This window comes from Aedes albopictus, chromosome 2 (assembly GCF_035046485.1).
Source record: "Aedes albopictus strain Foshan chromosome 2, AalbF5, whole genome shotgun sequence".
NCBI classification, from domain to species: Eukaryota; Metazoa; Arthropoda; class Insecta; order Diptera; family Culicidae; genus Aedes; species Aedes albopictus.
In genome coordinates this window covers 405,052,742-405,078,297 of record NC_085137.1, presented here as the reverse complement: position 1 = coordinate 405,078,297, position 25,556 = coordinate 405,052,742, and the positions used below count along the sequence as shown (strand labels likewise).

The window sequence follows — 25,556 nt, the reverse complement described above, 5'->3', positions numbered from 1 at the left end:
TGAACTGCAGATTCGCGACTGATATTTCCTGGCACGTTACGGGTATCTTGGCTTCCTGTAGGTACCTTGGTAGGTACCCATTAGAAGTACCCGGAGGACGATTCAGCGTTAGCAACTTGGTGAGATTAATCCGATTTATCTTTTCTGTGGACGGGTTTTTTTGTTTCAAGGAGGTGTTATCTGTGTTATTATTTCCTGGCATACCTCATGATGCAGATGGATCTCCTCACACTTATGCGTTACAACGTAAGATCTATGATCAATCTTTTTCGAATGCATTTCTGTGTAAAAAAAATAACCTTTGACGACTTTTTAAAACCAGCATTTATTTTTTCCTCAAATGATATCAACTTTATTTCAAGAGTATCCAAGTTTATTCATAAATATAATCATTATAGAACCTCCACATCCGCTAATAAAATTTACTTTTTCAGCGGTAATAAGGTAAATGATAATAAATAATTAAATATTGATTTATAACAACTTATCATACGCTTTTTCGCCACGGAAAGCATCCCATAAAACCCTATCCAACTTCCAATTCCAGATATCTATGAAGTGGGCCAAGTTCTTGGACATATTCTGAGTAGATATCTAATCAACATTTCCTCCCTATCCCCGCTGATCGTAAGGACCTGGCCAGGTGTCGAGAGTTCGTTAAATGAAAGGTTTGTCAAGTTCCAGGCAACTTTTCTGGCGCATTAAACGTCTCTATCGACAGCCACCCCAGGATGTGTACGGTCGGCTATGCTATGCTATGCTATGCTAATAACCAAAAAATGGGCCAAAACTATCAATGTCGCTTACGTCACTTTGCAGAATTACGGCAGTGCAGCCGTTGAGCGTTGTTATCCACTGATACACACCAGGTTTCACTGGCGTATAGCAGGACAGATTTCACGTTCGAGTTGAAAATTCGGATTTTAGTGCGTCGGCTAATATCAGGTATCAGTAGGTCGGCTCCAGAGGCACTTTCTCCTCCATTTAGGAAATTTGTGCCATCGCCATGAACACGAGCCTATTCATCATTTACCTGACGGAGAAGGGAAGGAAAAAGGATTGGACAAGGAAAAGGACAGGTAAGGGAATAGGATCGTCATACACGCAAAAGCGTACCACAATGGGTTCACATAGCGTCCTGAAAATGACACCGTAATAACGCATAAGCGTACCACAATGGGTTCAAACAGCGCCCTGAGAAGGGCACTGTGATAACGCATAAAGCGTAAAGAGAGCCTATAGCTCTTTACCACAGCGGGTCAAGAACAGCAGAACGGTTTGAAGATTCAGATTTCTGAAGTCAGTTTCACTTGCGCAAAACTGGACAGTTACATATCAAATGATACGAAGTTCCGTAATCGGATTCACAGCTATCACAGGCAAATGAATCAGCTTGCTGAATATTCGTCATGTGATAACTGAGTCGGCAGTGGCCAGTCAATGCTTTGACCAGCATGCTGCAATTCTGCCTTGACAGATTTGTTAGATACTTTGCCACCCCTAGAGATGGCTCAGTACAATACAATTTTGTTTGACGACATGACTCCAAACTATTCCAGTATTGTTTGTGCTGAGTGGCAGCCCAGGTGTCAATCTGAAGCTTCACCCAACACTTGGATACCGGAATAGCTGGCTCAGGGCCAATGAAGTCATGTGATGCTCCAGTGCGAGTTAACTCATCAGTCAATTCATTTCCAGCGATGCAAGAATGGCCAGGTACCCATACAAGGTGAACAGCGTTTGCTGAATTCAGCTCCTCGATTTGAGTTCGACAAGCGATAACTATCTTCGACCTGGAGTTGGCCGAAGCAAGTGCTTTAATAGCAGCCTGGATATCTGAACAAAAGTATATTACTTTGCCCATTACGTGCTGCTGAAGTGTTGTTTGCACTCCGCACATAAGAGCAAAGATTTCGGCCTGAAAAAGGGTGCAGTGTCCTCCTCTCCTCTTCTTGGCGTAACGTCCTCACTGGAACAAAGCCTGCTTCTCAGCTTAGTGTTCTATGAGCACTTCCACAGTTATTAACTGAGAGCTTCCTCTGCCAATGACCATTTTGCATGTGTATATCGTGTGGCAGGCACGACGATACTCTATGCCCAAGGAAGTCAAGGAAATTTCCTTTACGAAAAGATCCTGGACCGACCGGGAATCGAACCCGTCACCCTCAGCATGGTCATGCTGAATACCCGTGCGTTTACCGCCTCGGCTATATGGGCTATATGGGCTATATGGGTGCAATGTCTATCAAGTGAATAACACTGATACAGCCTTACACAGCAAATAATTTGGTAATTTCCAGGCGCGTAATTTCTGGCGATGTATCCATTTTTGAACGTAATTTCATTTGGTTACATCGATTTCCAACATTTATCACACTCACCATGTACACCCTGTTTGGCAACGAGAAGTATCAACAAACCCATTCCAGCAGATGCCTAGAATCAGTATCATATTTATCATCTGCCTTCTAACTCGGTGAAATAGCCGAGAGGTAAGGGATATGCCTCGCAATTAACGGATCTGTGTACGAATCCATACCAATATTTTACTTATATATGATTCATCTATCATTCCGATTCTAGCGATTGCTAGACCCTCTGTCAAGCTGCGGCGGCTAATTAGCTGCGTGGAAGGAATGTAATATGTACATTACTTTTACGACGCGACTGATGTGCAGCGAAAATGATGTGATATTACAAGATTTTTTTTGCTGTGTAGCTCACGAGAATAAACACCAGCACCTGCTCGACCTTCGAGAAGGGAGCCATCAGTGTAACATACGATGCCGTCTGAAATACTTCTCTCCAGATAACCAGATGTCCACTCTTCCTGGGAAGGGAATGTCGTGGAAAATTTCCTATATGGAAAATTACAAGCAATTGTAAGATCACTTGGAGCAAGGACAACTCGATATCTAAGAAAACACCCAAGCAGGATTGCTTTTGAGCGAATGCCTTCTCGATATCGTAAACAACATTGTGTAAAAGAGTCACAGTGGACTTTCCAGATTGGTAAGCATGTTGGTTCACATGAAGAGGCACATTGGCCAGATGAGCATCACGGATGTGATGATCGACTATGCGTTCTAAGCATTTCAGAAGAAAAGAGGTCAAACTGATAGGTCTGAAGCTCTTTGCTTCTTCCTACGACGCGCGACCCACTTCCGGAATAAACTTCACAGTAATATCCCGCCAGGATTCGGGAATATACCCTGTAGCAAAACTGCAAACAAGTAGTTGTTTCAAAACATGTTTGAAATTATCGAATCCCTTTTGAAGCAAAATAGGATAAATCCCATCTGCCCCAGGAGATTTAAAAGGAGCAAAGCTATTAAGTGCCCATTCAATCGATTCTAAAGTTATGATGCTCCGAGCCGAAGCTAAAGAATCATAACTACAAGAAAAGACATCAGGTTCATCCGAAGATGTAATATCCACACATCCGGGGAAATGTGTACTGAATAAACATTCCAAAACTTCCTCATCAGAGGAAGTGAAATCACCATTTGGCAAACGAAGTTTGTTCACTTGAAAACCCTTAGATTTTGCAAGGATTTTGTTCAATCGACTGGCTTCACTCAGACTGGAAACATTTGTACAAAGGTTTTTCCAGCCGGATCGTTCAGCAGACCGAAGAGCTTACTGGTAGGCCTTGCGAGCCGACCTGAAAGCCTCCGATCCAGCCGAACGTCGTCTGTTCCAACTCTTTCTACATTGTTTCCTGAGTTTCGCCATAATATAGGTGAAAATTTAACCTTCCGTAACTCGCGCGGTTGGCCATCACCGTCAGCACCACGCTTATGCTGAGTACAAAAAGCGAGATTTTTTCAACGTGTTGTACAAAATACAACAGCGCGATCGTTCGAGGGTTAAACTAATTAATAACATCTTCATAATCCCGCCCTTATTTAGCCTCATGTATGAGATTCAAGAAGGGCAGCTGAGAGAGAAACACAAGGTCCACCGCGCTATTGCTCCGGTTAGCACAGTAAGGGCAAATACTGGTACTCCACAGGCTTCGTTTGCGATTAGGTTTTTATAAGACCCCTCTAACCATTCATTCCTAGGCACGGTAAGCGTAAAGCCGCATAACACCATGAATTAGGGGTCACCTGATTAGTGGATTCCTACCACTGGAACAGGCGGTCCGTAGTGCTATTCTTAGCCAGTTGAACTGACCGTTACTGACACTACACAGCTATCTAGGCTGATCGGGAAAAGAAGTTAATATTGGTGATCAACTTCATACGGGCCCGAAAAGCCGGACATGCACGAGTTCGAATTGAAATTTAGGATTTTGGTGCGTCGGCTAATATGGTTGTTTTTCCATGCATTTCTTAAACTCGTAAAGCAGCCCTCGCCTTCTTGATCCGTGCACCTATGTCGATCTTGGTGCCGCCATCGGCCGCCATTTGGCTATCAAGATATTGGAAGCTTTCAACATTCTCCACTGATTTCCCAGCACCCGTAAATCAGCTATCAGCGATAGCTAGAAGGATTGACCGTGTTTACATCCAACGACTTGGTCTTGTTGACGTGAATGGTAAGACCTGCCGCTGAGGAGCGATTGGCAGATCATCGAGCTTACTCTGCATATCAGAGCGCCGTTAAGCTAGGAGAGCAACGTCATCAGCCAGGTCGAAGTCATTTAGGTGCTCCATAGTAATGGGCTGCCGTACTCTGCACGAAATTGCCCTGTACTGTGCTTCAATGAGGCCGATGATTTTCTCAGGGAGACCCTTGTGCTTGAGGGCTTCCCACATGTTTCCGTGATTGAGACGATCAAAAGCTTTTTCGTAATCAATGAACACTAGGTAGAGAGATTCTTGGAAACAGTGTTGGTAAAAACTCAAATTTTCAAATCTCATGGTTGAGCTGTTTCACGTGCGATGCTTGATACGAGGTATGCACTTCAAACGGAATCGCTCAAGTAATTTTCGTTCAGTGCATTATTTTTCCGTGACCGAAATGGTCAAAAAATTTAACACAGCATGCCCCATTTGATTTGACGTTTCGTTCCAGCTCCGTACAAGGATCCGGTATAAAGCGACACTTACTCATTTCATGAGCTATTCCTTGACTGAATTTTACACGCATCGAGATATCGCGCTATCACCGATTGCAAGAGAGTTCGTGGGCAATATCAGGCTGGAATCATGGGTGAACGCGCTACAACGGACCAGATGTTCGCCATCCGCCAGGTGTTGCAGAAATGTCACGAATACAACGTGCCCACACATCACTTGTTCTTCGATTTTGAATCGGCGTATGATACAATCGATCGAGACCAGCCATGACAGGTTATGCATGAATATGGATTCCCGGTTAAACTGATACGATTGATCAAGGCGACAATGGACCGAGTGATGTGTGTAGTTCAAGTGGACACTCTCGACGGGTCTTTCGTACTTGCTGTTTAACATCGTCTAAGAAGGTGTAATAAGGAGAACGGAGATAAACACGAGTGGAACGATTTTCACGAAGTCCGTTCAGCTGCTTGGTTTTGCTGATGATATTGATATTATAGCTCGCAAATTTGAGACGATGGCGGAAACGCTCATCCGACTAAAGAATGAAGCCAGGCGAATCGGGTTAGTCATTAATGTGTCGAAGACAAAGTACATGATGGCAAAGGGCTCCAGGGAAGAATCACCGCGCCCGCCACCCCGAATTTCTATCGACGGCGATGAAATCGAGGCGATTGAAGAATTCGTGTACTTGGACAGACACGACGTACAGCCATGGACCGAGTAGAACGGAGATGACTTCTACGTACAGCAGATGACACTCAGGCCTTAGTCTGACGCTGACTGATAAGGTAAGTATAGCTGAATTTCTAATTTCCAATGGCAGAGCCGGGAGTGATGTTGGATAAGGATAAGGTAGGTGAACAACACCGTCCTAAAATATGTCGGTAATTTGATGAATGTAACAGCAGGATTGAATGTTTTGTTCTCAGCTCAGGCCAAAGTCTTATCTGATCCCCGATGTTATCTAATATCCGCGCCTCATTGATCTTCATTATCCTTACAAACGGTATCATTAAAAAACATTATGTGCAAAGGTTTAGGACTTAATTTGCTCGATCAGCGGAACTGATTGAACTTGAACATCATGCAATGCATTTCGTTCCAACTTATCCATGCACAGATAATGCGCCTAATTGTGCTGACTTGTAAAAACATACAGCCACGTCATAAAGTACCATTTCACGGTCAATAAGCACGACAGAACGATGCTTCGCCCGTGTCATGATTAGGGGGCGTATATAAGCTGTATAATTGCAGCTTCGATACATCAGCGTGTCAATTATAATTACTTCGCGTGGGTAGTTTCAAACTGTCAATGCTGCCTCTATTTGAGACCAAAATTGATCAGCCATAGTTTCCCCGAAAGTTTGACCCAAACAAAGTGCGTTTGAAAATAAAACACCCCGTTCAGATAAGCAAGTGTATCTAGACTTGGTTGGTCTTATCGCACCGAGCTATCTAATCAGCCTTCAGTTATTTTTTACTCTTATCGGACAAGGTTCAGTCGATAATTTGGCGTCGTTTATTTCGTCAATTTGATACAAACAGGGTTTCGCAATGTTAAGCTTCCCATACAAAACGGAATGGACACATCATAAGTTTAAGAGGGTTTTCAAGTCGTTTGAGTTTGAAGACGTTTCAGGGGGTTTAGAAGGGATTTCCGGAGGTTTCAGGATGCTTCCACGAAAGTTTCAAGATTTTAGGAAGTGTTTCAAGGCGGAGTGAGGTCATTTCGGGGGGTATCTGGCGGTGTCAGGGGATTTCAAATGGGTTTGGGGGGGATTGCAAAAGATCTTCCAGGAGTTTTTAACCCGTTTGTCCCCAGCTGCGGAATAAAAGTTCAAAAATCGCCATCAGCCCATTTTTCAACAGATTTAGACCAAATTTTGAATACAAACTCACACAACAGTTTTGCAAATGCACGGGATCAATATTTTTTGGGCTTCTGGACGGAGTAAGGCCGATAGGTCACTAGGCCAAGTACGATAGGTCACTAGGCCACCATAACTTTCTTCTTAACGAAGTATTTGAAAGGGAGTTTACATATTCCATTGCCTAATGATAGTTTAAGTTGCTACAGGTGCGATTTTGAGATTCTTCAATAGGTCTTTTTTGAGTTCTTGGGATATTGAACATTCCTGAACTATCCAAGTCTACATTTACGTTTGTTGTTTTCAAATGTCATTAAACACGAGATATGATCCCCTTATTGACCCCATAGGTCATCGGAGACATCTTTAGAACATGTGTTGCCCTTGTACTACTGTTTATATTTTCTGAATCGCTGAAGCTCTGTGCACTACAAAAACACATAGAATATTTGATGATCTAAACGAAGTCATGCCTTGACTACACTGAACCTTAGATGGACAACAATGAGTGTTAATTGCACGCGGAAAACGGGTAGCTACAGAAATCAATACTACTTACATTAAGCTTTTTATCCCCGATACTCAGGAATGTAGTTGATAAATTTACTTATCCTGTTCGATGTAGTATTGATTTCTGTAGCTAACCGTTGTTTTCTGCGTGCAAATAACTCTCATTGTTGTCCATCTACGGTTCTCTGAAGTCTCTGAAGGGACTAGACAAGGGACAACACATACGACACTCAATGATTGAATGAAGTATTTTCCGTTCGATGAAAAGTCTTCTCCGACTGGAGTGGGAATCGAACCGAAACTCTGTGGTTTACAATACGCCCAAACGACTGACGCCGCTAACCGCACGGCCACGAAGCCCACAAAGGGTTTTAAGGGGGTTTTAAAAGAGATATCAAGGCATTTCAGGGATATTACAGCGGGGTTTCAAGGCGTTTCAAGAAGCTTCGGTGGTAAAATTTCCAGATAGTATTCCAGAAGTATTTTAAGGCGATTCAGGTGGTTTTAGGGGGTTTTGGAGAGATTACTAGGGTTTCAACGGATTTCGGGGGCTTCCAGTAAGGTTTCAACAAGTGGACCATAGATGCAAAATCATGTGCAGAATGTTTGTGAATTGCAAAGGAAATCTTCCCAGTTCTTGTAACTATGGTGTGACTTTGATATCTGAGATCGCTTATTTCGTAACAGCCTTCTTCTGCTTTATGGCTCGACGTTCACACTGGAACTTGGCCTGCCTCTCTTCCACTCAGTGTTCTTAGAACACTTCCACAGTTATTAATTGAAGGGCTTTCTTTGCCTACCATTGCATGAATTTGTACATTGTGAGGCAAGTACAATGATACACTATGCCCAGGGAATCGAGAAAATTTTCCCGACCGGAACGGGAATCGAACCCGCCGTCTCCGGATTGGCGATCCATAGCCTTAACCACTAGGCTTACTAGAGACCTGTAACAGCCATTTTTCTAAAAAAAAAACAATTTTAGGAAGTAGATTTTATAACACTCTTATCAATAGCTTTTCCTAATTTTCTAGATGTAAAAAGGATTTCTCGGACATTTTGTGACTTTTCAGTTTTTTCAGGTGTACAGTACAAAATTGTCAACGGTTTCCAAAGTAAGGAATACTGTGCAAAATGTGTATAGAATGACTAGAAACATCAAATCGAATTTTCGCAATAAAATAAAAATATGGAATAAGCTCACCAATTCATATTAATCCCTTCATCGTTCCTTTGCTGACCGGACGTAAGATTTAGATTGGAATCGTCAATAAACCTGCAATATGGGTTTCTGGAAGCATATAAAGACTACTAGGGAGAACTAGAAACTACTAATTTAGTAATATTTGAATTAATTAAGCAACGTTGAGAACTGCTGCCGAAGGGATTAACGTTATCGGAAATCACTTCTTTGTTTTGACGCACCTTTGATTTTGATTTTTGTCACCTAATCAGTGCATGATTTGAACTCAGATTGAACGGCCGAACTTTTTGCAATTGGTGAAAGCAATGAAGGTGGCCGTCGTAAAAGATAGTATTTCCCAAGAGGACCTGCAACTACTACAGCAGAGAAATGCAGTTTTGGAAGCACACATCACCGAATGTGGAAGTGTCGTAAGTGAAACGTTTCAAGTCAAACATTGCAACATGCTTAAACTGATGATTTTTCCGCGTTTTCCCTCACTCAGCAAACGGCATGCTCCGAGAACCTTGACACGATGCGCACCAACTTGAACGCCCTGCAAGACCTGGTGGTCAAGTGTAGAGCAGTGCTTTCGATTCACGCAACTCCCGCGTCTGCCCAATCAACGCCACCCATAAGCCCGGCCAAGGAAACATCCTATCCGCCGCCGCCGCTGCTGGACAGCGGCAGCGGTTTTGCTGCATCACACCAGACCAGCCACGCTGCCCTGAAAAGTGAAATTGAGCTGCTGAAAGCCCAGTTGGATATCTACAAGAGCGATTTTGCCGCAGAACGAATTGCGCGTCTAGCTTTGTTGGCGGAAAAGAATCGGCTGGCCAGCGAGTTGCAACAGCTTCAGCAGCAGAACCGAACTCTGATCGCCGATGCACTGAATGGGTAAGATCGATGCGTCGATAACTGTTTGACTCTGTACAAGTAGAGTGACTAAATTTGGCTCAGAGCGTTAATGATTAATCATAAATTTAATCACGATTCTTAATCATTAATCAAAAATCACTAATTATAATCACAAAAATTTATCGTTAAAGTATTGCACAATGATCAGAATCCACGTTTTAGCAGGAAAAAAATCCCTATTTCTGTTATCGTTAATTTTAGGCGTTTGGTTTCTTCAGAGAAGTTGTTTGCATTTGTTTGCTGCATCTTTTCCAAAAAATGTGATTAGGGTGGTCCTCGTCTTAAGTCAAATCTGGAATAGAACTTTTTAATTATGAGTCATATGCGATCGAGTTCTTCAGCAAAGTTGTAGGCAATGCTATTGCGAGCAACTTTGCCGAAGACACTTTTTAGCTAGCTCTTAATTTGAATGTAGTAGGTCAATTTAAAGTTTTGACTTAGGGTGATCCCTCTAAAAACGGTAAGATGATGTAAGCTTTGGAGCATTTGAAGAGCAAGTAATGACGCATATTTGTTCTGAACATTGCATGTTGCTAAGTCTTGTAATTCACATGTTATGGGCAGTTTTGACTTAAAAACAACGATGTTTTAAAATGCTTATATCTCATGGAGTTGGTAATATAAAAAATTTCTTTAGGCGACATTTGGAAGGTCACATATAAAGCCAATTTCGGAGCAAAAATTACGAGAACGTTATTTTTAAAATTAAAATAAATCGACAAAAATTCAAAAAAAAATCGAAAAACTACATATACACTCCCGATCAAAAGTTTGGGGTCACCCCCTCAAAAACATGTCAAAGAAACTTTGAACATGATTTAAAAGAAACTTTTTCAAAAAAAATTGTATGTAAACTTAAACCAAAGTTGCCAAATTTTCTAAAAAATGAATATAAACTTATGGCAGTGTCGCTGGAAATTGGGTCGACCAAATTTTAAGATGAGAGCGGTAATATATCCCATTTTCTTTTAGCTTTCAACTGCTTTTTACAGAACTTAGATAAAAAATCTAGAAAAAAAAGTTATTAAGTAAATTAATTCTTCATGTCATCGACCAAAAGTTTGGGGTCACCCCTCAAAATGATGTATCGGCCAAAAGTTTGGGGTCACTATCGTAAAACATGAAAAATTGATTTGTTGATATCTTTGTCATCTTTCATTCAATTTTAATTCTTCTCTTGGCAGAGATAGCGATTTGTTCCTGCTAAAACGTGGATTCGGACCATTGTGCATTGATCATTAATCCTAATCACACAGCTTTAGCAATTTAATCATTAATCAGTTATCAGTTGCCAGTCACCACCTGAAGACAACAGACGTGTGCGAAATTTTCTCCGTGATTACAAAGCAATTTACGATGGCGAATGTACGCAAAAACATACTCATTAGCCTGGTACACGGTTTATATGGGAAAATATAAAAAATGGAAAAACTCTAACTCCTGTACACTTTTTGAGTTCCATTTTGGTCCCATATCAACTGTGCAAAATTTCAGATCGATCGAAGAAACTATATTTTAGCGCCCGCCTAGGCGCCCGCCGTTCTTAGTTTTTCATACGATTTACTATGGGGAAATTTCTATCTTCAAAGAAAAATCGCTTGAGGCCACCCATCGATCCCTAAAAATAAGTCGTTTAATGATTTCTGTAGATAACTTCACGAGGAATCAGACCTCCGAAGACCGCAAAGCGATGCGACATTCGTGGAAAAAAATATTAAGCCTTACCCGATCGATAAAATGACGTGATTTTATTATTTATTGTTATTCCTTACATGTTAAACATGCATGCCATTCGGTTTTCAGTCAATAACTTTTTCCACATGCCTTAGATCGCTTTGCGATCTTCAGAGGGTAAATTTCCAACAGAAATCATTCATTGATATATTTTTAGGGGTTAAGGGGCAACCAGTGGCGATTTTTCTTTGAAAAAGTGATTTTCCCCAAAGTAAATCGTATGAAAACTTAAAACGGCTGGCGCTAAAATATAGTTTCTCCGATCGAGCTGAAATTTTGCACAGTTGATATGGGGCCAAAATGGAACTCAAAAAGTGTACAGGAGTAAAATGTCTTTTTGTGCCCCACGCTAATACTCATTGTGGACTTTAGTGATCTTCCAGTGCGTCCGGATGCGACCAATATTGAGAAGTTTTTGTGCGAGAAAATCAAGCTTCAACTGAAAGATGTTGCAATGATACAGTTTCATACAATTCGAAACTGTGTTTTGGTTGAACTATCAAATGCTAATTTAGCTAAAAAATACCATGATGAACATAATATGCGACACGTACTAGCTCACGAAAGAAAAAGTTTTAAAATATCAGTTTACGTAGATGATGATGCCGTTACCGTTCGGATTCATGATCTGTCAACGGACATTCCTCATACCACTGTGAAGAACTATATGGAGGACCGATACGGTGTGGTACTCTCTATCGGAAGGGAGCGAAACCAACAGCTCGAGTCAGGAAATTAAAGAAACAGAAACGAACAAACGGCGACTGTCAACTCGGCTACAGAAAAAGGATCCCAAAAAACAGTGCATTCCGCAAGGTTGCCAGAATAAAGAAAAAGTGGTTTATTTTTTTTTTTATTCCTTGTTGGGTATATAAGTCACTGCGACCTGTTTTTTAAAAGAAAAAGTGGTTACTACTGCAATAGGATAGATCGGTGAAGTACTAGATTTGTAGTAATGAGCTGAATTTTAGTATGGTGAGAAGGTCAATTCTCCGTTTCTGCAATGAAATGGTGCAAAAAGCGTGGGTATTATGATTCCTTGCCTAATTTGATGCTATTTGAGCAAAACTTTGGGCAACAGTGTTGTTGTTTTCTCCATTTCTTGCAACATAAACAACATAGTTATCCAAAGTTTTGCTCAAACAGCATCAAATTAGGCAAGGAATCATAATACCCACGCTTTTTGCACCATTTCATTGCAGAAACGGAGAATTGACCTTCTCACCATACTAAAATTCAGCTCATTACTACAAATCTAGTACTACACCGAACGTGCCCTATTAAATCAAAATTGAGGAACGTTAAAAAATGAACTTTTGTATGCAAATATGTTGTTTTGTAAAAAATTTCTATGGAGACGAACCAGCCTCAGGCTGAAAATCTCCCTAATAAAGGGAAAAAAAATTAATCAGTAATGATAACCTATGATTCAAGGTGTGGCTTCGTTATATATTCACCTTTTAATCATTCATCATCAAAAATGATTCATCACATAGAATATATGATCCAATTTGAATTGGTTCAAATCAGAAAAGTAAATAATTGTGGAACAAAAGAGGCACAAAACAAGCAACAAAGAAGGCGTGGCGATGATCACGAAAATTTGTTTGAGGACAAAATGGAAGCTGAATTTGTTGTGTACTTTTCAACTCGTGAATAATCGATCAAAAACGATCAAATCTGACTTATATACACCCAACCCTTATTTTACGTTCACTATTGGCTTAGCGAAAAAAAATTCTACCCACAAAATAATTATCAAAATACACATTTTTATATTTTTGTACACTTCTCACAATCACGAAGATGTTTTAAAAAATATAAAACTGTTGAGTTTGCTCATTGTCTTAGCGGTAGAATTTTTTGTCGCTTAGCCAAGCATGGACGTAAAAAAAGGGCGAGGTGTATTTCAATGGTTGCTCCTCCGTGATTGATCTGAGCTGGTACCAAGTGCATTGAGATCCGAATGAATAAGGGCTGGGACACTCCACTTAGGGTCTGTTCCAATTGGATAATTAAAATTAATTTTCACTTAAACTTGACAGTTCGATAATTATTTCGTTAGGAGAACTGTCACGTTCAAGTGTCGAACTGTCAATGTGAGCAGCACATTGACCTTATTTGCAATTTGAGCAGCAGGGGAGCAGGCCGTTAGGCCGAATGCCGTTAGGCCGAAGTCCATTAGGCCGAATGCCGTTAGGCCGAAAGGGTCGTTAGGCCGAAAGGGTCGTTAGGCCGAAAGAGTCGTTAGGCCGAAAGAGTCGTTAGGCCGAAAGGGTCATTAGGCCGAATGGGACGTTAGGCCGAATCGGTTATCATTATATGTGTCTACTGATTTTATCGTTTTATATTGCACAAAACGAAATAAACATGAGAAAAGTCGACGTCATAGGGGAACTGTAGGGGAAATCAATTTGGGAGGCGAAGTAGAAAAAATACAGCATCTTGAAAAAGCTTATTTTTAGCCAGAAACAAAGAGTTATGATGAACGGGCACAACCAAAGCTATCGACAGGATAAAGATATTCAATACAGTAACATTGTCAACATAATTATACTAACTTGCAAATGAATGTAATACAAATCAAAAAGGCTATTATACCTAACCTAAACGCATCAACATCATCGTGCTTATCATTCTACCATGAGCAGGTTTCAAAAAAGGAAACAGCATAAAGGTAACCAGTTCAATATAGTAAAATATAATACATTTGGGCGCTGTACAAAGTGTAACTTCAGCTGGCAATTGGAGTCGCTTACGTAGTGCCCTAGTGGACAAAAAAGCTGTAAGCATAAGTGGTTAAGAATAAATATAGCATTTCAGCTATTAAATTTATCATCGGGGATTTTTCCTTCTTTTAAACATAGGCTGTTCTTTGTAGTTTAACTTTCTACTCATTATAAGTATTTAAGCCATAAACTTTTTCATAAGAGTATTTCCTTCTTCCGTACATAGGTTTTCTTCTAGTCTAACAGTTCTGCTCACTATGGGCATTACAGCAATTTAATTTTTCATCGGAGATTTTTCCTTCTTGTGAAAATAGGCTGTTCTTTGTAGTTTAACTTTCTACTCATTATAAGTATTTAAGCCATAAACTTTTTCATAAGAGTATTTCCTTCTTCCGTACATAGGTTTTCTTCTAGTCTAACAGTTCTACTCACTATCAGCATTACAGCAATTAATTTTTGCATCAGAGATTTTCCCTTCTTTTGGAAATAGGCTGTTCTTTCTAGTTTAACTATTCTACAGCCATTTATTTTTGCATAAGTGTTTTTCCTTCTTCTGTACATAGGCTTTTCTTCTAGCCCAGTGGTGCTCATTCTGCGGCCCGCGGGCCGCATGCGGCCCTCCAAGCCTTAAGATGCGGCCCGCGGAGTACTTTGAGACGAATCGAAATTTTTTGAACGATTTTTTGAAATAAAATTTATTAAAAAATCAAACCGAAAAAAAATGCTGATCAATTTTCACAGTGTTGAACATATTTAAATTAAATGATAAACAAACAAAAAGAACAATCCGTTCTGGTAAGATTCAAAATCGCCAACTCCGAAATATTTCGGCATTTCAGCTAAGTCACGAAGCCAGCTTATAGTTATTTATAAGGTGTACGAATCAAATGAAAGTTTATTAATAATGTAATCTTGAATCATTCAAAAATTAGTTGCAGTTTTTTAGCGCAGTCAATGCAACGCTGAGCAAATATTTCACATTTCGTCTTTCCGAAGAACAAAAAAAAAACACAAAGCACGAAGTTTTTGACAAAATTCTCCACAATTCTCAACTTGGTTGCCAATATTGTTTAATTTTCACTGTTTGTTAAAATTTATATTATAAGACTCACACATTTTTCGAAACAAAACTTACGAATCCAATTTGAATTGTCCAAGCGAAACTCCTGAACGAAGAAAAAAATCTCTGGCAAGATTCATAAAGCGTCTCCTGTCTGTTTTGGAGAAACTTTTGGATACATTTTTGGAGAAACTCCAGGAAACATTATTGGAGAACAATTTTAAGCAACTCTAAGCGAAATATATGGAGAAACTCAAATCATCCTGGAGAAAGTAAACCTGAAGACACTCAATGAGAAAGTTGTGGCGATACTGCATAGAAATTATAGGAGCATCTCCTAGAAAAATGTTCTGGTGCCACTCTAACAGAAATTTCTTACACAACTTTAGTATAAATTCTTCGAGCAACAAAAAGAGAATTTTCAGGAGTAACTACAAACAAGAGTCCAGGACCAACTGTATCAAGACACAAAATATGTCGAGAACGCCTGAGGAAAATTTGAACAATAAAATTGAAGCAACTTATGCAGCAACTTTAGAAGATAATGTTGAAGAAACTTCCGGAAACAATTGTTAAAAATCTAATTTTTGAAGAAATTTAACCCTTCAGGACGCGCGCCATCAAGCAACCGAAACTGCACCGCGCTCGCGCTGTATAAGAAGAGCGAGGTTTTTTGGTAGTGTTGTACTTTTTACAACAGCGCGCGCGCTGAAGGGTTAATGATGAAGTATTTCATCAACTTTAGAAGAGACTTATAGACAGAATTTACTAAAATCTTCAAGAAATTTCTGGAAAATTTTCGGAAAAATCCGGTAGCTATTCTAGGAGAAATTCTTGGAAACGATTAATGAGGAATTCCTGAAGTAACTTAAGGGCAGTTCCAAAGGCAAATCTAAGAGGAGTTCTTGGAGGTGTTCCAGGAGAATTCTAGAAAAACTAAAAGAAACTCCAAGAATTTTCTCGAAAACCTTCTGGAGCAACTCCACAAGAAATTTCTTTTGAATCGCTCCAAAAAGGTTTGCTGGATGACCTTTTTGGAGCGATTCAAAAGAAATTCCTGTAAAAGCTGCTTGACAAGTTCTTGAAGTGGCTTCAAGGCAATTCTAGGGGCAACTTCTAAATTGATTATTTGAATTTCAATTTGAAGCTCAAACGTTTTTCTCAACCAAGCTTATAAATCTAAATTGAACAGTTCAGATTTTTAAAAAATATGCTTTAGAATTGTTCTTTTTGTTGTTTTTGTGCATCGATGTTTTATGCGGCCCGCAGGTCGATCCCGAATTGCAAATTTGGCCCGCGGTATCTTCTAGCCTGAGCACCACTGTTCTAGCCTAACAGTTATACTCACTATAAACATAACAGCTATTAAATTTTTCATCGGAATTTTTTCCTTCTTTTGAAAATAGGCTGTTCTTTTCTCATTATAAAGTTTACAGCCATTAACTTTTTCATCAGAGTTCCTTCTTCTTCTGAACATAGGCTGTTTTACTCATATACGTATTATAGCTATCAACTTTTTCATCTGAAAATTTACTTCTTCAAAAGTCTTTCTAGTTTAACTGTTCTGTTTCACGGCGGTAGTCTACTGCTGCTCTTTCTAGTTTAAATGTTTTACTCATTGTGAGGACTACAGCCCTCAACAGAGTTTTTCCTTCTTCCGAACATAGGGTGTTTTTTTCATAATTTTACTTTTATACTCACTATAAGCATAACGGCTAACAACTTTTTTCATCGAGGATTTTTCCTTCTTTTAAACATAGGCTGTTCTTTCTAAGTTTTAGAGAACTCGATTCAGTTGCACTTAATCTCAAAGTCGAAGACCGTTTCCCTGAAACATTAAGGACAATCGTCTTGAAATCCCGCTTCAACAGTGCTTCAGAACTTCAGACGCACAAATCTCAAGAAGCAAGCTTCAAATGACAGAGCATTTGATTATTCTGTTTTTGCTCACTTGTAATAAGCTTAAAATCAGAAGGTCAGATGCACTGATTCTGTATACGAAAAGATTTGTGCGCTCGAAATTGTGAGTCGGTGCCAAAGTCGGCCATTGTGGCAGCCATTTTGGGATCCTAACAAGTCATCCAGTTGCCTAAGCAAACCGTTTAACCCATTTGGTTTAGTGACCAGTTCGGCCTAACGACCCGACCCATCCGGCCTAATGGCATATTCGGCCTAACGATCATTTCGGCCTAACGACCCTTTCGGGTCCATATAGCCGAGGCGGTAAACGCACGGGTATTCAGCATGACCATGCTGAGGGTGACGGGTTCGATTCCCGGTCGGTCCAGGATCTTTTCGTAAAGGAAATTTCCTTGATTTCCTTGGGCATAGAGTATCTTCGTGCCTGCCACACGATATACACATGCAAAATGGTCATTGGCAGAGGAAGCTCTCAGTTAATAACTGTGGAAGTGCTCATAGAACACTAAGCTGAGAAGCAGGCTTTGTCCCAGTGAGGACGTTACGCCAAGAAGAAGAAGAAGAAGAAGAAGACCCTTTCGGCCTAACGACCCTTTCGGCCTAACGGCATTCGGCCTAACGACATTCGGCCTAACGGCATTCGGCCTAACGGCTTTCGGCCTTTTTTGATCAATAACGGCGCCGGTCAAGTCCTTACACAGTCAGTTGGGAAGGGAAAGGAATGTTCGAGTGTGATGGTTGTTTCTACTAGAGACCGAGAGCACTCTGCGTCTCCACAACCCGCACAGACTGGGTTATCAGGATTCTGAGCCATGAGATTGTTTGACAACCTAATGTGGTTTCTGTAGTGCAATTTAGCTTCAAATTATTGAAGGCGCCTCTAGCGGCCAAGTTACCAAGTAATCAAATGAACCAAAGTTTTTTTTATCTGTATTAACGAGATTTTTAGCCCTACGCTAGTTTATCTCGAGACCCACGCTTTACTTCCCTTCCGAAGGAAAAACTCACATTTTGCGAGTTTGTCGGGAGTGGGATTCGATCCCAGGTCCTCGGCGTGATAGTCAAGTGTTCTAACCATCACACCAGGTCCGCTCCACTGAACCAAAGTTCTTAATGGTACCTCTTATCAAGCACTACAATATTGCCGAAGAAAGTATTGCGCTATCTCTTAACACACCCTAGATAATTGGCCACACTCCCGATTAGCTTACATCCCATAAGCTCTTAGTCTCTTATAACGCTCAATCCTGTCTAGTAGGAGTTCGTTTAACGCTTATCTCCGCGTTACTCGACGACTAGGGTGAGGGGATGGAGGTATAAGAGAGAGAGTGGCGGCCATACTCGCTGCCATTTTGTAACCCCAGCAACTATGTCCTTAATAGGAATTCGTTTATTAAGACACTCGCTGTTCGTAAGGTGATAGATTGTGTAGTGATTACTATGAAGGGATAAACGTCAAGCGGCACAGTTCGCGTTGGTTGCATAGTTTGTATGCGTTATATATACTGTGCTGTGGATATTGGAGGAAGGATGGGAAACGTTTCTGGTTCTAGCGATGGCTATGAACATATTAGAGTGACTGAAAGGAAGAGTGGCGTCAATGTCAAAATTGGAACAGTGATCATCTGTCAAATCCACGCCATTGACACGCCTATACCTATAACATGGAGTGACAGTAGTGTCATTAGGGGCCCAATTTCGTTTGATCCGCACATTTTGAGGCCGTTTGAACAAAAGAGATGTTGACAACAATGCCTGTCAGTGGGTTGGTCAAATCCATGCAAATTCTCGTTCCAAACGAGCAGGAGACCTGTCAAAATTGGAACATGACGCCACTCTCCTTCCAGTCACTCTAGATCATACACTCAGCCAAATAACCTTAAGATTTCCATAAGGCCCAACTTATGAAACGGCCTTTAAATAATTCATAATGATTCGGATGAACTTCATAAGGTCACTCTATGACATGAAATCATCCCACAGCTTGGCTTTTATTCATGTTCAGCAACATGGGATTCTCAAGCGTCGGTAGCCGTGTGGATAAAACACGGGCTCGGTGATCCCGACGTTCATGGATCGAATCCAGTCTGCATCATTTTAAGATTTTTTTGTTCTTTTCATAAGTCTATCTTATGAAATTTGTCATAGCAAGCACGATCAATTTTCATAAGGTATTCTTATGTCATCCATAAGAATTAGTTATAGCAAATTTTCATAAGATATTTCGATGAATTTCACTAGTTTTTTTCGCTGAGTGTATGAATATACAGGAGTTGTATATGTAGAGAAGAGAGAGAGAGAAAGTAGATAGAAAGATACAAAGTAGGAGAAAAGGGACGGGTCAGAGATTGAACCCAAAACCTACGAATCATACAAATCAGAAGCGGTAGCCACCAGACCACCAAGCCCGTCAACGAATTTTCAATTCGTCACGCAGAAAAAAACATGGTAAAATCAAAAATATTTCAGGTAAACTCAAATGAATTGTCAATTTGTTCTGGCAACAAAAATAAAACTGTTTGGAGCAAATCGAACGTCACATTTGAAGCAAATTCAATCCATTTTTGAAACAAACATGCATCTTCTGACAGGTTATGTTAGAAACAAATGTAAATTTTTTTGTTTTTTGTGGCAGGTCGGCCCTACGGAAATATTTGTTTTCCAATTAAATTTACAAAGTCATTTCCTTCTCTAGGAAAACCCACTTCCCGCGTGGCACTTTCAATGCCAACATCATGTAGATAACATACGCTACCAAAATCAATGGGATTTCGTGGAAACTTTAGGTGAAACTTGACTTTTTTTGCAAACTTAATCTTGTTTGGTAATGCAGCTGAAACTTAAGAGTTTTGTTTATGTTCTCGACGGCGGAACGGGGGGCTCTTCAATGGGTATTTTAAAAATCAATATGTAATTGAGTTAGTTTGAAAAATTAATATTTTAGTTTTAAATATTTTATTAGTTTACCGAATAAACATGAATATTATTGTTTCAAACGAACGAAATTTGTCTCCGTGCGTGAATAATCAAACAAATTTTTACACAAAATCAAATCTGTTTGATGGTAAATCTCCAACAGCGTTGCAGTGTTTACCGACTCAAAGTTACCGTTAGAAAATTACATTACAAGGATTGAGAATCTCTAAACTTGTGGTGTGCAATCTTCAGTTAGGACAAACCGATTTCCTATGAGTGGATTGTCGCAACAAATGCAGGATGAGACATTGTCATTATTGCGCGGTGGCTGAAATTTGATTAATGATGACACAAATAAGCCAAACTAACAGTGACCATTTTTTTTGTTTATGTTTTTCACAGTCAAGCAGAACAATTGACGTACAGTCGAAGGTGCAGCCGAATGTCACAGGAAAGCGAGGGAGTGACGATGTCAGCAGCATCTATTACTAATGAAATACCCCAACAGCACTCGATAGTGGACGGACGAGAAGAAAGTTATCTAGCGGAACGGAAAGCCTCCTACTGCCAACACTGCAACGGTGTCTTCGGCGACATCCAGTCCCTGGAGACGCACATAGACGAGTGTCCGGCGTATTGATGCGTGATGGATAGTTTATCGGTTGTAATTAATTGAGATTAAATTTGTATATTAGGATACGGAAATGGTAATTTTCATTTGAAACTATGCCCTTTTTATTGACACTGTTCAACCACAATATACAGAAACATGAACTTGATCTTGATTAACCACCCGTTGAAACCGATTAGATAAATGTTTGACTAACAGACTACGTCTAACAGGCATCTTCAATGTGTAAGTGCCTGAAGATCTTTATTTTTCGGCAGGAACGGCGTCTGCTACGCCAAATGGTGATCAATATGGAAAAGTATGATAAAATGTCGGACAATCCCATTGAAAACACTCCATTGCAGAAAGTATATCTCATTACGATTGCACGACTCAATACATTTGTCAGAGTGTTGGTTATAGCTGCCTGGCACTGGTGCACGTGGGTTCATAGGCATAACTTGGCACAGCAGTTTTGATATGAATATGTTAAACATGAAGGATACTCACCCCGCCCAAGTGACCATTCAGTCTTCATGTGATTTTCCAACATGGCTCACTGTCATCATATGCACACTCGAAGGCCAGCAGGATATGCAAATGGGAAGTTCGGACCCTGTTCGAAGAAGATACAAAAGACACACAGAAAGTTTCCATTAGTTACTCGACTTTAGATATATCTTTTTTGCTTTTTTATTTGCATTTTTTTTCCGTTTTTTGTTTCTTGTTTTTGCCATGCGTTCACAATGTTTTGTTTTTTTCTTTCCATTTTTTGTTTTATACGTCAGTTTTGCGTAATTAGCCTTACAATGTTTCATTTATCTTTTACTTTTACTTGGTTACATTAGAGATTTTCGTTTAAATTACACTGTTTATTGATTTTTGTTTTTTTTTTTCGTTGATTTTTTGTTCCTTTTTTCATTTTTTTGTTTGTTTTTTCTTTCATTTTTTGTTATTTTTTTATTGTAGTTTCCTTGCTGTTCCAGTATTTGTAGTTGTATGTGTGTGTGTATGTGTAGTGTGTGGTGTATTAGCTTTTTCTTGTTTGTTTTACTTTTGTCTGAATATATACGGGACAAAAATCAGAAGCGTTTCGTTACATGTTTAAAATGATTCTTTTTCTTTGTTTGCTTTCACATTTCTTGTTCTTCTTTTTTTGTTTATTTTTGATCGGTGTGAAAAAGTTAACACTCAATGGCTTTCACATGCAATTTTGATCCCGTAGTCTCTTGAAGTTATTTTTTTATTTTTCAATATTTGTTTATCCATGTAATGCAATGTAGTTTTTTTTATTAATGGTATGTGATTTTGCTATGCATTGCGTTGTAGTTTGGAAGTTAACATAATCTGAGGGATTTGATTTGAGTGGGAAATGGATTTATTTGTGTGTACTTGGCGTGAATGTTTTGTTGCTCTGCTAAGCAGCAGTTTTAGGCTGTGAAGGGTCTATTAGTTCAAAGTTCAGTTACGTGTTGTTGAGTTCTTGTTATTTGTTGGTTGTTTCTTCCTTCCTTTTCTTCTTCATGTTTACTTGCTTTTGTTACGAAGACTAGATCAAGTTGATGATTAATAAAAACAGGGAGCTTAACAGAACGTTTGTTACTCAATAACGATAGCCTTCCTCTACGTATCGCATATCATCCTTATTTTTTTTTCCTTTAGCCGATACAATCCCTATATTAGTTTCAAGTTCAATCACACTTATAAATAGTACGTTTACGAGTGATCAAGCATTAACTTGTTGTATATCTGTTGTGTAGCTGTATTCCGTCTGGTTGTGTAGCGTTTCGCTTAGCTTTGGTCAATGTGGTTCTTCACTTCAGATGATATAACATCCATTGAATACAAAGAAGGGTGTGCATAGGTGACTCTACACAAATAAAATGGGGTCCTGTTATACACACTAAGTTGAGTAAATCAACTTAGGTAGGGTGGGGCGGGGCAAGATGGGTCGCGGGGCAAGATGGGTCAGTGCCATTTTCGGGCGCATTACTCATGTTTTGATTATGTTAATAATTTTGTTAGATGACCAGCATGAATATACAAAAGTTTGGGGCATTGATTGAAAAATTATTCACTCTCATTGGAAATACAAAATAAAATGGTTTTTTTGCCATTTTTCTTATGCAATACATTCCATATATTCTCCATATAAACGGCCGCGGGGCAAGATGGGTCACCTTCAATTTTGAACGTATTTTTGGAGCATTCAAAAGTTATTTATTTTTTATTACAAGACTATCTCATAAATGACTTCAATCAAGCGGAATAAACGCTCAAAATTATAACATAAAATTATGATAATTTTTTAGTAAAAACATTGATTTTCAAGTCGCCTCAGGACCACTCAAATCGTAAAGTTTTTTATATTCCAAATAAATTTATAAAATGTTTATTAGTAGGGTAAGTGTACCAATTATGGCTATAGTGCCAATTATTCGCCATGGTTGATTTTCACCCTCTAACGATGTAAATCAACAAGAAAAAAATTGTTAACAACAGATCACGTTCACAAAAGATGGTTGCACTCATTTAAACTCCACATTTTGATCAAATTATGGTAGAAATAAATCATTTTCCTTAAAATTTCGGCTTCCTTGCACCCTTTTTCGCCATAGGGTACCAAATATGGCTAATCCCATAAGAAATGCATGCAAATAGTGCGAAAAGGAACCGAAGTTAAAAAATGTAGCCATAACTGGTACATGGTTCCTATCATTGGCACACGCTGTATTAAATGCTAGAGGTAGTTTTGGCTCCGTTTCTATATTTTTCCTGTAAAGTATGGAAACTAAGCTGTCCTTTACCATATTGATGATATTCGTTGGTCATCTCGTTATTTTTGTACACATAGTTTTCCTTAGGTAGTGCCATAATTGGTACAGGCACCCTAGCTCTTGTTTACTCAGTATGGATATGGAGCATATTTGAATGCGGAACAAATCTTATATTTTGACGTTTTTCGTTGAGAAAATGTTAATTACTTAAAAGGTGACCCATCTTGCCCCGCACTTTTTTCACGGCACAAAATCGATCACTTTTTAAAACTGCTTGTTTAACATTATATTTTGTATTTAATGAACTTTTTATCGACTTTTAGCATAGCTAACTAGTGTATTAAAGAGTAGCGGACGAATGCAAACCAATCCGATTTGTATTTACGAAGTTATGGAGATCCATCCTTATGCGACCCATCTTGCCCCGCCCCACCCTATCTGAAAATTAATGTTGATTTTAGATGTTGCCCAGGGTTTCTGTTTCCAAAACACCGTATTTTTAAGGTTACCATTTTGAAACTTCGCTATATTGCTTATAGACATAAGAATAGACAAATTCGTGCCCCGATCAGTGCTTAGCTACCACATTCAAGGAAGGCAATAGGGATATAAACAATTCTATCCCGGCACAGAGACATAATTATGAGAAATAACAAAAGAAGACAGTTTTATGACGTCTGATAATTGAAATGAGTTTATCATATTTTTTTCAACAAGCATCAAGGGGAGAGCAATTCCAGTATCAGCAGCCACGATTATTCCAGCTCCACTAACATGTCTTCAAATTGGTGCGGTTTAAACGTTCGAAGTTTACTATTGTCCAACACAAAATGACAATGTCCACATTAGATCCTGATATGGCAATCATCTTCCACAATACGAAATCAATAAAAACTGCTGGAAATCATCCTTTAATGAAAGAACCACAAACAAACGATCAATTTTATAGTGCGTACATTCCATTACACAGCTTCCACCCGGAGAGGCTATCGGTGAGGGGTAAGCAGACATTATTAGCGTTCATCCTTCTGCTTCTTCCTCTTCTGCTTCTTCATACCATTTCTTGGCGTTGTTGCTGTTGTTGTATATAATAGGTAATTCGAGGGTAAATTCTAAAAGACAGGACACATTGAAAAAGTGTGGGCAATAACAGTCTGAAGATTTCCGATTATTTTTTCTTCTTCTCGCGAAAGAACTAGCTTTTGGTATTCTTTACTTGTTTGTCTCTTAATCTTTTGCTTGTGTTACATTTAGCGATTCGTAGAACGATGAATTAGATTCATGTCTCTTAATGGTTGCTTGCTTGCTTTAATAATCTTATTACTTTCTAGATTAATAATGTGTATCATCGCTAACCGCTTGTGTTTCCTAGCTGATTCGCGTAAACTTCCTCCCGCTTCCAACGTTCTCCTCTAAACCATAATGTTTTGTTTTTTGCTTTATTTCTTTCATTTGTTTGCAGGTTGCATTCGTACTGAAACGTAGTATACCACTCGTGCGAGGCAATCAGATGCACAGAGTCCTAACTGATACAGCTAAAAAAAATGATGAAAAAACTATCAAGAACAATGATACGCGTACACAAACACACGAGTGTAACATCACAGACCCTCGCGTGGCGCTCGTGCAAAACAATAAAATGTTTAAAAATGAAAAATCATGTTTTCAAAACTAACTCTTTTCCTCTCTGGCACAGAGCAAACATTCGTTTAATGGGTACATCTTTTAGAAACAATAGTTGTTTTTTAACAGTAAAGAGAATGCCGTATGCAACAGTTTTTTTTTTCAGTTTATGTGTGTTTAGTCAACATGTTGCACCCGGCAATGTTACATAATTGTATGTGTGTATAAACTGCTTGTTTTAGTAAAACATACGCGATTTTCCTTCTGTTTGATTTGATTATTACACTTCTTACTTCTTGTTTCGTTTTCACTAATGCGCTAGTTACATTATGGTGCTTTTGCTTTCTTCTCTTTTTTTCTTTCGGTATTTGTTTCTTTTCTAACGCTTTGCTCACATTTACTTCTTTGTATATATGTTTGTGTGTGTATTTTTGTGTATATATGCGGCGTATTGTTTCATTTCACTTTGTTACTTGTTACATTTTTCTTGTTTGTTTCCTTTTTCGTTTATAAATAATAATCACTTAGCGTTTACGTTTCACAATAATATAGGTTGCAATAAAAAGATTTGTTTAAATAATTTAAATAATAAATCATTAGAAAAATAAAACAAAAAACTATAGCGTTATTATTCATTAATAATAGTGTAAAGAGTTCAATCCAAGCAAATTCCTG

The 25,556-nt window shown here is 39.1% G+C and overlaps 2 protein-coding genes across 3 annotated transcripts in view; one reads left to right on the top strand and one right to left on the bottom strand.

The window, feature by feature from the left end:
• The first annotated feature begins 8,748 nt into the window (after nucleotides 1-8,748).
• Nucleotides 8,749-21,647, top strand: LOC109413859 (optineurin-like). Its single transcript, XM_019687588.3, has 3 exons — nucleotides 8,749-9,025; nucleotides 9,100-9,491; nucleotides 20,274-21,647. The coding sequence occupies exons 1-3, from the start codon at nucleotides 8,921-8,923 to the stop codon at nucleotides 20,509-20,511; spliced, it is 735 nt and encodes a 244-aa protein (XP_019543133.3). The 5' UTR covers nucleotides 8,749-8,920; the 3' UTR covers nucleotides 20,512-21,647.
• LOC109407929 (cold shock domain-containing protein E1) overlaps nucleotides 21,130-25,556 on the bottom strand; it is a 62,674-nt gene continuing 58,247 nt past the window's right edge. For both annotated transcript variants that reach the window (XM_029876451.2, XM_029876452.2), the window contains one exon: nucleotides 21,130-25,553. In XM_029876451.2, coding sequence (XP_029732311.1) covers nucleotides 25,537-25,553 — 17 coding nt within the window. In that variant the 3' untranslated portion in view covers nucleotides 21,130-25,536. The remainder of the gene's footprint in view (nucleotides 25,554-25,556) is intronic.

Excerpts from the sequence above, each read along its gene's own strand:
- LOC109413859 (XM_019687588.3), top strand. The coding sequence starts at position 8,921 with ATGAAGGTGGCCGTCGTAAAAGATAGTATTTCCCAAGAGGACCTGCAA. Across the intron at positions 9,026-9,099 it reads TCACCGAATGTGGAAGTGTC|CAAACGGCATGCTCCGAGAA; the intron begins GTAAGTGAAACG and ends TCCCTCACTCAG. Across the intron at positions 9,492-20,273 it reads ATCGCCGATGCACTGAATGG|TCAAGCAGAACAATTGACGT; the intron begins GTAAGATCGATG and ends TGTTTTTCACAG.